This window comes from Chelonus insularis, unplaced genomic scaffold (genome assembly GCF_013357705.1).
Source record: "Chelonus insularis isolate UGA/USDA-ARS -01 unplaced genomic scaffold, ASM1335770v1 contig_369_pilon, whole genome shotgun sequence".
Lineage (NCBI taxonomy): Eukaryota > Metazoa > Arthropoda > Insecta > Hymenoptera > Braconidae > Chelonus > Chelonus insularis.
The window spans coordinates 349,309-363,700 of record NW_023276529.1 but is presented as its reverse complement, the minus strand read 5'-3'; the positions used below and the strand labels follow the sequence as shown (position 1 = coordinate 363,700).

Sequence of the window (14,392 nt, the reverse complement as noted above, 5' to 3'; positions counted from 1 at the left end):
ATTGACAAGAATATTTGACAGTAGTCATAACTCTTTTTCATCGCAATTAATTAGCAAAAAGAAAATTAGGAAAATTATTTTGCCTTCAGTCAACTTGATAGAAAAAAATAATTTAACTAATTAAAAAAAAAATTCCTAGCAAACTTTGAAAAAAATCTAATCAGTTACAAAAAATATAATGACATCTAACTACCAAATTTTTCTTTATCAAAATAAAATAAAAAAGTTTCTAATGTATTGGGATTTTTCTTGAACCGTTACTCAAATTTATCCGCATACGCTTTAATGAAGATTCTCGTGCAAACAGTTAGAAAACTCTTTGGGAAGACTGAAAAAAAGTGACTCATTTGCATTAATTATGTGTACATTATTCCACTTAAAACCTACGATACATTATTATATATATATAATTCATATGTATATGTATAATAATCATATATTTACATAAAAGAGAGAACCTTGATTATTTGTTTAATAATAGTAATACTCGACTCATTGAATATCGATTAACTGCGCTAATATTTCAAGGTGTCATAAATATTGCTCACATTATTGCGCACGCGTTATAATTATACATCCCAACACTATTATTATTTTTTATTCACTTTTTCGTCATTTTTCTGTTTCAAATCCTCCGCTTAACCCGTTTTTAACTTTAGACTTCATAACTTTAATAGAAAAATAAATAAATGATCATTTACAAGATGAGAAAGATGATTGAATTCGACCACTTGACAAAGACTTGGACACAAAGTCATTATCTTTTAAATCCTTATTTAATATCTTTCACTTATATTCTCCATGTTTTTTTTGTTATATTTTTTATTATTTTTTTATCCCTTTCTTACAAGTGTATAAATGTCCTTAGGATCATTTCAACCTTCCATCATACATCCAATAAAGTTAAGACCTAAGATATGTCTTCAGCAAGATGATTGTCGTTGACATAATCGCTAGTGAATGGACAACTTTGACCTGAGACTATCTATATTGCGCTCACAATTGTATCCCGGTGTTGTTTACCAACCTGTCCTACTTGACAACTGTCAGCACTTGACCTATGACTGATATTACATTCAACGATTGATCCATTCCTCTTTTGAACGATTACTGAACGAAATTCACCACATTCACTAGTTGATGGTTGATTTCCTCGTGCTCTCGCGCCTTTTGTGAGAATGCGTTTGAATGCCTCGCGAAATTCAGTGTTGAAAATGCTGTAGATTATTGGGTTAAAGGCCGAGTTGCTATAACCGAGCCAGGTGAGAACCTAGATGAAAGAAAATTTGGTTATTTATTTATTCACAAAGAGGAAGTGTTTTAAATTGTTTTTTTTCCCCCTATTTGATGTTAGAATTACCTGAAAAGCTCGGTCGGGAATGCAAGTTTTACAGAATGAGGCAACAATGTTGACGCAAAAAAAAGGTACCCAACATATGAGAAAGACACCCATAATAACACCTACAGTTATTGCTGCTTTATGATCAGAAACATGATAAGGACTCGTTGGCTTCGTCTTTGCTGGTGGTTTAGTCTTTGTTTGTTGAAGCTTTCGTGTACTTTTAACACGAAAACTCTTTGCCAGTGATGGTTGAGGGAGTTTGGTTACAGCACGTATACTTTTTACGTGTTTCTGAGCATAACAGTAAAGTCTGCAGTAGATGCTGACCATTACGATGCAAGGGACGTAGAAGGATATGCACGATGATACGACGGCATAAGTTGGTGATAGATCCAAAGCACACGTCGGGAATTCCTGTTGAATTTTTTTTATGCTTTATTTTATTCTTATTTAACACTTGTTTCACGCACTATCTTAACTTTAAAATATTTAAATTAAGAAAAACTGCTGAATTAAGAATAGTTTTTTTCTAAGTCTAAGATGAAGATAGAAATTATTTTTTATAATGATATTCAGCTTCATCAATATTCTGGAAGTGAAGGTTGTCTTATAGTTTATTAGTATAAAGACTTTAAGGTAAACGATATTTATGAGAAAAATAAGAATGAATTTGCAAAGGTACTATAAATATTTTAAAGAATGCAAAAAATTTTGACAATGTGTCAGTACATTATTTATCATAAATTGTGTTTTATCCTAAATGTATGAAAGCATTATTGTTGAAGCGATAATAGCAAACTGTCAATAGATGTTTTAGAGTTTAGTCAAGTTAAAGGTATTTCATTATCTGATGGATATTGAATATCAAATTCTTATATTGTTTTATCAAGAGTAAATAAAGATGGAAAATATGTTGATAATAATACATTCATTTAATTACAATGAAAAGAAAAACTTATACTTATTTTTGTGAAAAATTAAAAAAACAATTCAACGCTTTTATAGTTATTCAGTCTTCTAAATAAAATAGAACAAAAAATTTGTTGATGGTTACGAAAAGTAATCTTGTTGTCAGAGCTTTTTATTACATTTACAAAAAAAAATTGAAGAATAGAGATCTAAGGACCAAGCTGTGTGATTTAAATATTGAAGAACAGCAAAAAAAAAGAAAAAAAGAAAGACTTAGAAATTTACCTGTGTCCCATCGTCGTAGGTTAGAGATGAGTTTTTTGAATCTTGACTTTTGTGAAGTCCTAAGCTGATAGGGACAAATGAAACTGTTCCAGCTAGAAGCCAAACAACTGCAATACTCGCTACGGCGATCCTTCTCGTTACCCAACGACCGTACCTAAAGTAATTAATTCTCTTAGTTCCGCTAGATTAATTAAGACTTGAAATATTCCCATCTCTCTCTTGAATTAAAGTACCTCAAAGGATCCTTGATATGAATATACCGATCCAGAGAGATTGCACACAAATTCAGTATCGAGGCAGTGCTACACATGACATCGAATGCGATCCACGTATCGCAAAATCTTGGTCCAAACATCCAATAACCTAGGAGATCATTCACACCGGCGAAAGTCATCACCAAACAACCCACAAAGAGGTCGGCTATTGCTAAGGAGGCCAGGAAAAGGTTTCCTATTCGTCTAAGTCCACGGTCTGTATAAATTGCAACACACACAAGTACATTGCCTGCTACTGATAGAAATATCAAGACGAATAGGAGGAAACCTGTGGAAAATGCATGATAATAAATCATTACCTATTGTTCACCTTACTGAGAAAAGGATTTTCTTATAATTAATCAATCTCACTTGAACAACGAAATTGTGTGATTTTAGATAACTCAATGAATTAGATATATTAATTGTTCGTTGAAAATAATTGATACAATTATTTTTTTTATTAATTAATGAATTTATAGAGGAGATTGTAGTTTGATAAAATAAAGTGTGTTCTCTTTGCAAGAATTAATTAATGACTATCAATAAATCTCAAATTTAATGAAAACCTGGTGAGACTTTATCAGACCATTTACTTTGACTAGACACTGGATATTATTTAGTAATCAATTTTAAAAGATTTACATTTTTTGGTTTAATTCAATTGGCTTTTGTGTTTTGACGATAGAAGGGATTATTATTCGCAATTGGGATTAATGTTGGAATACATATTGATTGTATTAATCAATCAATGACATCATTAATGAATAGCATAGTTAATTAACAGATGAAAATTGATAATACGTTCTGTTAATGATTAAATATCTGAATAAAGAGAAGTCAATTTCAATGGAGTGTTAAAATTATTACTTATAAAAACAACACTAATGTATTTTTTATAGAGTTATATATTTTTTTTTTATCTATTTCATTGACCTCTATTTATAATCCGACTAAAGGATTTTTTTCCAAACATTACTTGTGAATTTACTACTACTAGTCACGGCCGCTTCATCATCACCTTTGAAATCATGAAAAAAATAAAATCACTTTTTACGGGCGAATACACGAATCCGTATAAAATACAAATGTGCCGTAACTCAAAAACTGTAGGTGATAGAAAAAAATGATGGGATTTTTCGAATCAGCAACTCAAGCATGCTCACGAAAAAATCCGTATTTATTGGCACCAAAATGTAAAATAGATGGTACAATATACGTCAAAAAAGAGCTTTGATAAAAATTAAAATAATAATGACAAATATTATCAAAAAATATCATAAAATAAATCAAGGTATTTTCAAGACATCAAAGCCAATTCATTGATTATAAAAAATTCATTTTCTCAGCTTTAAAACTAAGTCATTATTTTAATTAATTTTATCCGTAAGCCATGCTTTATAAACCGTTTTATCTATTATTTACACGATAATCAAGACTATCCCTTTCCTTTAGAAAGATTCAATCAATTAAAATACCAAACCATTATTATAAATTAATTTATTATTAATGACTCTTTTACGTGCTTGCCTCATATAATACACAAAAGGATTAATCCTATTAAATCAATTAACTTATAATTATTATAATGAATTATCTAGATGAGATAAAATGTTTATAAAAAAGAAGTGTAATGGAGAGTTTGAAGGTTATGTGAGTAAACTGAATAAATGAAGACTTGATATTTAAAAATAATTATTTCAACAAGAGAATTCGATCCTTAGTGAAATGATGTTATTATAAGGATGAATCTAAGCTTAAATATTGATCTTAGAAACGATTAGATAACAGCCGGAGAATAAACTCTTAATGGAGTTATCTTAATAAGATTTTTTATAAAGCTCACAGGACCCGAAAAAGTCAAAGTTATTAAAGAAACCCCGAAGGAAAAAAAAAATAATTAAATTTATTTTACCGACGAATAGCAGTGATAGTAATGACAAAGCGTCCTCTGGTAAATCCTCTTCATCTTCTGTCGAGTTATTCTGCAATTGTAGCAAAAGAATTATATTATTATTCACCAATTTGCATCATCTTTTTATAATAAAATTTCTTTCACTATTACTTTCTTCTCTTGACTTAATATTTAAGAAAAAAAATTTATTTCACTCCATGATACCAATGTACATCATTTGCATTCTTTGAAATTTTATCTATCCTATTTTTTCATCCGTAATCTCTTTAAATAGCTCATGAAAATTTAATAAAAAATTACCCCATTGTTCTCAGTTTCTCTATTTGACTTAATTCTCATACTTGCTCAGCATGTAATTTTATTTCATTTCAAGTTGTACCATTTTAATTTGACCCTCAGTAAAAAAGAATCATCATTAATTTTGTCTAATTTGTCCTGACCTTTTCTCATCATTTATGTATTTATTCATTTATTTATCCATCAATCTACTTTTATCTGATTTAAGGTTGAAATAAATTTTTTTCCTTACAAATTTACCATGTTCCAAAGTATCTTTAAGCTAATGTCAATTTTTAAAGATAAATAAGTTTCTTGATCTCTATGTATTCCCACCAAGTTTTATCATGTAGCATTTTCTGTAATCCAAACATCCCTTCTTTCCCATTTATCCTGACTACGAAAGAAAAAGTTCAGATAAAGCCATTCAATATCCAATCGTGCGAAGGGGAACATTTTTTATTATATGATTCTTGCTTTAGGCAAACGCTCAAAAATAAAAACATGTAGAAAGATTGAGCTAATATAAATTTTAAAAAAGAACAAATCACCATTCTCATAGGTTAAAAGTAACAAAAAAAAAAATTTTTATTCTATATCTAATAAAAAAAAAAAATACATGAATAACTTGAATGAAAAGCATAGTTAATTGACGATAAAATGGTGATCAAAATCATTATTTAATACTTAGCCATTTCAGTGCTATTGTGCTACAGAAAAATTTGAATACATTTGATGAATATGGTTATTGTTATGACTGTTAAACTTTAGTTAAAGAAAGGAAAAAGGAATAAAATTCCAAATAGCAATATTTTGAACAAAATAATAAGCTTGCAAGTGAAAAAGATAATGGATGAAAAAAAAAAACAATGATGAAATAAAAAGCAAAGTAGCTCACAATAAATATCTGAGAGAATAAATTAACTCGATTTTTATCCTCATATGTGAATACATACTGTTGTATTTGTCTGCATAGATTTTTTTAAGTTTTTTATTCTTTAACACTGCTGAAGAACGGTGAACAATTTGTTTTAATTTTTTGTCTTTTTAATGATAAACAGTAAAATTCTTTAAAACCTTGCAAATGATAATATGAAGTAAAAAAAATTCACAAGCAAAGCAGCTTATGAGTGTTGGAATACGATAGGGTAATAAAAAAGATGGAAATAAATACTTGATGTCTATATTTGTATTGGTGAAGACAATGATAATAATAACAGTAATGATTATAATAATAATAATGTTGGTTAAGTAGTACTTGAGCCAATAGAAGTTTTCTGAGAGAGAAACTGTGATGGTAAATTCTATTCTTTTAATACAAATAGAGGTGATGTCTTAAAGTGAATCAGTTAAAATCACAGTGAATCAAGGAGTACTCAGTAATTCTCATTGATTTAAGTAAAGGGAGATAGAGGGAAGGAAGCTGTAAAAAGGAACTTTTTCTCTAAATTCATATTCTTCACAGGTTTTAGAGTTTAATGAAAATTCTTCAAGTGTCAAAAGGTTGTGCATGAGCAGTTTTCAAATGTTTCAAAAACTCTGATGTTTTAGCTCTACTTTGTTTTAATGATAGTAATTTATTTAATCAATTGTCATTAATGAATGTTTTTTTTAAAATAAGATAACTGTTTACAAATAAAAAAAAATAAATATAAGAATGTCTAGATGGTGTATGGATTTTCGTACAATAATTTATATTTTAAAAAGTATTACAGTGGAAGTGAGGATGTTACTGAAGCTAAATAGAATGTTTTTGTTGGAGACGAAAATGACATGACTTGAAAGTTAATGTTGAGATACTAGTTACTTTTGATGTGCAATTTTTTTGCAAGACAAAATGTATGGAGTTCAATTTTTATTTAGGAATAATAGTTGGTAAAAAAATTGAGATCAACCCTCAGTGCAAAATTGATGGAAAAAGGTGGGGATAAGAAAGCCATTTCATTTTCTTCGAGATAAATAATCGAAAAAATATGTATTTTTGGATAGATAGCAATATTATTAAATATTCATGAGTGATGGTTATCCAACATTACTATTAGAAACATCATGTATTCACTGCAAACATGTATTCAAAAACTTTTTAAAGTTATGTTGATTTAAAATCTTGACTCTTTCATGCTTACTTTCTTTTATTCAACTTTTTTCTGCATATTTGAAGACGGAATATTCTAAAATGAAATAAATACCTTGTGGTAGAAAATAATTATCTTGAAATTAAAATTAAAATACGTGCAAAAAATTATGTAAATTAATAAAATGTCTTTTTATACACGTAAATTAGTTTTGATATATTTTTTTCTCTTGCTAACTTGTATCAACTTTGCAAAGAAACTTGTCGCAAATCCCTAAATAAAATGATTTCAAATCAAGAAGAGTTTTAAATTTCTTCCAAACTATTCCTTTGATAAAAGACGTATATACTTTCGAGTATTTATTTTATGAAGAGCATTTTTTTATTCAAAATCAATAAAATGTTCATTATTGCAATCTTTATGATAATAATATACCTTTTTCATAAAAAGATTTTCTTAATATTTTATTTAATTGTGCAAGCAGTTTTAATGGTGAAAATTGAATTGATTGAAAGTCATTTGATGTAATCAATGAAAATATATTTATTCAGTAATTTTACTGATGAACAAATTTTCCGCTCTTTCATTTGGATCAATTGGGAATTAAACTAAATTTGATCAAGATTTTCTCCATAAAATAATAATCTTTATCAACTGTTGAATTTTTCATGACACTTCATTTATTTATTTTTTAATTTTTTTATCAATTTCAATAAATAAATAAGACAATAAAATTAATTACTATACTCATAAATTCAATCAAAGATTAATCAAATTTAATGTTTAAAATATTTTTAACAATCCAATAGAATAAACATTTAAAATGACAAATGTATTTATTCAGTGTGTACAATGTTTTATCACATCAAACCACAGGAAAATGATAATACCTTACAGTGCAACCGTTTTCCAAATCTGATATATTACAGTAAAGTACACAATGCTTGTGTAATTTTTAAAAGTTTGTTTAAAACCCTGTAAATAAATACTATCTATTCCTCCCAATAAAAAACTATATATTAAAATCATTATTCATAATCTTTCCCTTTCTTTTTAAATTCAATTAAAAAAAAATTAAATCTCAGTAAATATTACTCCAAAAAAAAAGATTTATTCCAAAGTCAAGCAATTACTCAACAACTGTATATAAAAGAAAGGTATCAAGGTAAATTTAAATTATGAAAAGCAAAGTGAGTTAAATAGATGAAAAGGGGAGCATGTATACAAGCAAACTGTTGCTAGTTAACGACCAAGTGTCTCCAAACACTTGACTATAATCACAGAGTATGAAAACAAATGCAGAAGAGAGTGTTGGGTGTGAAGTTAAAACTGAATGAAAGCAGCATTAGTATCTCTAACAAACACTTAAAGGCAACAGAAAATATTCTAGAACAAGAGGATAAAATTGGAGGGTGGTTTCAGAGAATTATCTGTCCTGAACTATGAGGAGAAAAAGAGAATTTTCTCTAGAAGGTTTTAACCCTCCCTGAGGGTGTCGGATACGTTGCGCGCGCGTCCGTTCAACCATTTGCTCAACCAAGCTATAGAACCAGAGCTACGGATTTGAGGGCACCCCTCGCACTCTCTCACTCTCACCCTTGGTCTAGGCTGATCGATGCTCGTCCACAGTAACTTTGTTGTTGCTCTTGCCACACCCACACAGTCCCATGAGACCATGAGCAGACTTTGACGAACTTTATTCAATGACTTGAGTTACGACACAACAATCGAATACCAGTTTTACTCTTTTACCTTCTCTACTGTTTATGAACACTTTTCGAAAAAATAACCATCCTACTCAGTACCAACTATTAAATATACTACTTTAAAGAGGACATTCTCAAGGGAGATTTTAACTACACAATCAACTGTACATCACCATAGTAGTATTTGAGATAATCACATTTAGAGAATACAAGAACTAGATTATCATGAGGAAAATCTTCTTAATTATCTTTATGGTAATTCACCTTAATAGTCTTGCCAGTAAGGATTTAAATTTGCAAAGACAGAGTGATTCTTGTCGGCTACTTTAAGTGACTGCCCTTTTTTTTATACTTCCAGAAACCGTACTAAACATTGTTTACTGCTTATTTATTTTGACATAAAATACTTTTTTTTTATGATTTGAATATATATATACATATTTTTTTTTTCTCTCTTTATTATTGTACCTTTACTTTTTTTTCAATAGAGAGATACAGCAATCATTCTTTATTCATAATATGCAAAAATACTTACTATGCAGTAATAAAAAAGAATCAATGGTGGTATTAATTTTTATATTCTTCTTCAAGCGCTAAAATATCGCCTTTTCTTTACCGATCATTTCATATAACATTGTTGGCCAATAAAATCAAACATTTTTTGTTGTTGTTTTTTTAACGCAATTTTTTTTTTCACATTCTAGTATCCGTGATATATAATGGTTTTCTTCATCTCAAACCATTTCAATTTTATCGTTAGAGTTGATGTACTTTTTTTTCCTCTTTTCACTTTGAACTGATGCTGAAACTTGGCATTTGGAATGATATCGGATTTCTCATTTCTTTTCTCATTTTATTCTTATTTATATTTGATGTGCTTTCGCAATGGATTTGAAGTGTTTTTTAAACGTAGCAGAAGATGTAGCATCAAGCTTAAGAAATGATATCCGTTTGAAAGATATTTTTAAAAAATGTCCCCTCCTTAAAAATATAATAAAATAAAAGATAAGTTGTAGAAAAGTGCACTTTAAATTCAGTTTCCGGCGTACCCAAAACTCGCGTGACTGACTATTCCAGAAGTAATTTTTTTCTTTTACTTTTCCACTTCCTTCCTTTCTCGTTTACCTTTTTTTTCTACGCTTTAACGTAACCTTTCTCTCTCTTTCTCTTCGGTCTAACTTTCAATTTGCGACGCCCCGATAACTTGACTCTTGATTTTACTCAAGTAACAAGTCTAAAGTGTGTAAATTTTCTTTAACTTCAATAAAAGAATCTTTGTAAAATTTTCTAATTTCCTCGTAATGACTCTTTTACTACTTTTTCATGACACTTCAACATATAAACCATTTTACTAGTTCATAAGAGTGTGTAAATGAATAGTTATCAATTATTTTCCATACCATGAATTATCAAGTGTACTTAATAATTATTTTCACGGTTTATTAACAGTTTAATTAAATAACTTCAATTGATTTGAATAACAGAGTTTTTAAACTACATTCTGGTAATAAAAAAAATGATAACTTTAAATGATATTGTAAATGTAATATTATGTATTAAAATTTTTATTCTTATGAAACTTACTTCAAGCCATTATTCGTCTTATATTTGAAATAAATTTTATAGATGAAAATAAATGTCTTAAATGTCGCGGTTTTTATAATGTTGCGGAAGTACCTTGCATCATAAGATTTCGATCTCAATTTCAAGAGCAAATTTAAGTGCATTGGTATTTTACACAAGTATCAACTTGAATTTCACTTTAATATAATCAATATTCTACGCTTGTAGATATTAGAGGAAGTTATAAATTTGAGTGATTGTCAATTTTCTCATTTATTTGTTTATTTATGTGACACTAGTCTATAAGATTTATGTGATAAAACAGGCTGTAGCAAAATAAATTATTTTTACATGTTATTAAAATTTTGACAAATATTTTTAAAATTATATTACCCCTGTGTATTGAAATAGAATAATTAATTTTATCAATTAATTAAAATTTTTTGATAATAATTTAATTATTTATTGAAATGAAATTCAATTGAAAAAAAAAAATTTGTCTCTTTGAAATGAAGACTAATTAATTTATCTGAAAATTGCAGTAATTGATTAAATAAAAATATTTATTTTAATTTCATCGACTGAATTGAAAAAAATTTATCTTCCACAGAATTATGAGTAATAATTTATCATGTTTTGATATATCTATTGAGAAAATAAAATTAAAAAAAAATGTACTGAACAAAATCGTTTTAAAATAATAATACGAATTGTAACAGATGTCAGGTGTAGTTGCCGGTGACACTGACCTAACTCAAGCTCAGACCAACCACAAGGAAAATGATCCCTTCATAGTCAGAAAAATTCTCTTTTTTTACTTCTCACCAAATTGGATTTCTTGATATGAGAAATGATTTCCTCTGACTTTTTATTTCCCATACGTGAAGCAAATTGTAAATTTAATTATAAAAAATTATTGACGATGCAACGTTCTTTTCTAAATCCGATCTTTTTTACTTAATAGAATTATGGTGTTGAGGAGAGAAAAAAAATTAATCCAGAACAACTAAACCATCATCTGCTTCATATGTGCATTAATAATGAAAAAAATAAATGTGAAAATAAATCATAACTGTAAGCTTAATTAAAACAAGTGAATGCATAACGAATGTATTCGAGTATTAAAAGGGGAAGAAAAATGAAACGAAAAAGGCATAATTTTTTGAACAAAAGTTTATTATTGGGAAACAAAAGCGAATGTAGGCAGCCTATTAAAGACTTGAAAACTATCTCAAGTGGTTAAATATCTCGGACATCACGCTTTTCATTCCAATCATTGTTGGAGTGGTGATAACGAAGGTAATTCTGTTCTTTTGAGTTTTCATCGATTCGTTTGTTCATGGGAGGGACAGATGAATATACAGATTGGAGATAGAAGATAATTAAATTCTATTTGTTGTACCGAGAGCACGTATCTCCGTGGCGCTAATTGGATAGTTAATTCCAGCGAATGGTCGGATAAATGGTCAGGTCGTGGGTAGACTCTAAATCGTATTTGGCTGAACACTAGTCACATACACCATCCAATGATTTTCACCAAACTAAACATATCTAAATATCCACTTGTGTATACAAATAAACCACAATACACGAATTCCATTATTCCCTCATAAATTCCTCTTTCATATTTTTCATTTATCCTTTCTCCCTCTATACTTCCATTCCACCACAATAAAAGAAAATACTTGTCGCACTTTAACGCTTGTTGATGTATTTACTATCATCATTTTGGAGGAAATTAGAAAAATATTCAATAAAGAGTCCATGAGTTAAATTTTTTCTCCAATCTTGTGTTTGATTTATTCCAATTAGTTTTTAATTAATTGTCACTCGGTGTATTACAAAAGTGTCTGTTATTATCCTGATCAAAAATTTGAGATTCTACAGATTGTTTGCAACAGTTGATGATGGTAAATAAATTCAATTTCAACAACAAGCAGGCAACAAGTTAAATATAAATTAATATTAATTATTAAACTATTTTTTTATGACACTTTTTTATGGTAAACAATAATTCAGAATATAAAGTTGAGAGTTTGATTAAAACTTTGAATATTTGATTTTTAATTATAAAAAAAAAATTGTTAGTTATCGAAAGTATGAATGGAAAAATAATTCTAGACGATAGAAAAGTTGGAATCTAATTTTCGTGAAAATAATTTCGAGTAAAAAAGTCATTGACTGAGTAAAGTTTAAGTTGGAAAATTAGTAATCTTTTGAAAGGTTAAAGATATTTATAGACATGCTTTGGTAGTAATAATTGGCAAGAATAAACATAGATAGGGAGAGAATATTAATGAAAGAAAAATAGAATGATGAAGTTTTCGTTGGCAAAGTGTGTTAGCTAGTTCTAATAGTATTATGATACTTGGATTAGTTGGTAAATTGTTCTCTTGAAAAATACACATCACATGTATGTATCTTGAGATAATTTATACATTGACTATTATATATTACACTGAAGTTTATACATTTAAATACTTGTCTTAAACCAGGTGAAATTTCAAAACCACCTTGTTAATTCTATCCTTAAATCCAATTTAATCAAGCAGACACATAAACTGTAAAATCATTTCCACTTGTCTAATACTCAGATAAATCCCAATAAACCACAATCACTGATTTCATTGTTTGTTCATATCCTTCAATCTTTTCCAAATAATTTTCATCATAATTTCATTATTCAATTATTTTCCTCTCGTTTTTATTTTTTTCTCTCTTTCTCACCTTCTCCGGATTTTCTATCCATAAATATCCCATGTCGTCACAGCTGTCAATAGTTGTCGAATCCAACTAGCTTTGATAAACATCCATATATCCTTTTTTCAATCTTTTCAATCGTAAAAAAATTAAATTGGACAAAAATTAATTTTACTTCCACAATCTTTATTACATTTTGTAATTGATCTGTCTAGTTGGTATTTTTATTACTACTATTTTAAATTAAAAAATTCACACACGTCTTCCAAAATGGCCACTGATCGATTTATTTATTTATAAAAACTTTTCCAATAAAATTCCAATTTAACTCATTTTAAAAAATTTTCATATTTTATTTATACGTTCGCAAATAGTTCTTATTGTTAACGCGTATCATTTATCACTTGTGTATATATATATATATATCCATCCATGAAGATTCTGCAAACCTTGAAGTTTATCTCTCGCCGTCGGAACCTGTTGCAACACCTTGTACACGAACTTTGGAAGCCCTTCCAATTCGCGTTTATCACTCGTATTGTTGTGGTTCTAGTAACTCTCTAATCTACCACTAAAAAAATAAACAAGACACATAGGGATTGTGCAAGAAGAACAGTAGGATCATGCTTCTAAAAAATATATATATAACTAATATAGTTTATGTAATAAGAAAAAAAAAATTTGACAAAATTCTAAAATTGAAGTTAAATCGAAAAAATTTTGGAATTTTGATAAAATTTTTTTTTTCGATTGAACAAACAAATATAGTGTTTATTATTAGTGTCATGTGATCATGCCTCATGATGGTATTGGAAGTGTCTAAGAGAAGACTCGTGGGTGCGCTCACCTGGGGTAGAATCATGACGTGCGGCAGCTGGCGCGCCTCGCCGCGCACTGACTGGCCGCTCCGCACCCCGAGCATCACCCCCGAGAGAGAGCGTGCGAGTGATCCTCCCACCCTTTCTCTTTTCGCTACGTATAGAGACACCTCTTGTCTGTAGTGTAGTCTACATATGTAATGGGGTATGTAGCAAATCTATGGTCAAACATATGCATCCACATACCGGGTACACTAGCATATCAGATGTATATTTTATCAACCAATGCAATAAACATGTAAATTGAAGTGCAAAGTGTCTTTTCAGCCTATCGCTTATATGCTTGATCAGGAAAATAAAAGTCAACAAATAGAATGGCAAAGCGATGAATGTTTTAAGACTAGATTGAACGAGCAAACTATGGAAATTGGATGGTAGAGTCCTAGGACGACTCATGGGAACTACGAAATAATCCAAAGGATTGATGAGTCTGGCATTAATCAAATAATCGCGTAATTTCCCGTGTACCTATTGGTAACGACAAGTCGC

General features: G+C 28.9%; 1 protein-coding gene across 1 annotated transcript; it reads right to left on the bottom strand.

Moving 5' to 3' along the window:
• Positions 1-193: 193 nt before the first annotated feature.
• LOC118067174 (dopamine receptor 1-like) lies at positions 194-13,905 on the bottom strand. Its single transcript, XM_035083778.1, has 6 exons — positions 13,873-13,905; positions 4,706-4,775; positions 2,770-3,079; positions 2,537-2,690; positions 1,361-1,756; positions 194-1,270 (listed from the first exon to the last, which is right to left on the bottom strand). The coding sequence occupies exons 1-6, from the start codon at positions 13,885-13,887 to the stop codon at positions 986-988; spliced, it is 1,230 nt and encodes a 409-aa protein (XP_034939669.1). The 5' UTR covers positions 13,888-13,905; the 3' UTR covers positions 194-985.
• Between the last annotated feature and the right edge of the window lie 487 nt (positions 13,906-14,392).

What these genes read in the sequence shown, in the direction of transcription:
- LOC118067174 (XM_035083778.1), bottom strand. An exon ending in ACTATCACTGCTATTCGTCG is followed by an intron (nt 3,080 to 4,705) that starts GTAAAATAAATT and finishes CATTTTCCACAG; the next exon opens with GTTTCCTCCTATTCGTCTTG. An exon ending in CCTACGACGATGGGACACAG is followed by an intron (nt 1,757 to 2,536) that starts GTAAATTTCTAA and finishes AAAATTCAACAG; the next exon opens with GAATTCCCGACGTGTGCTTT.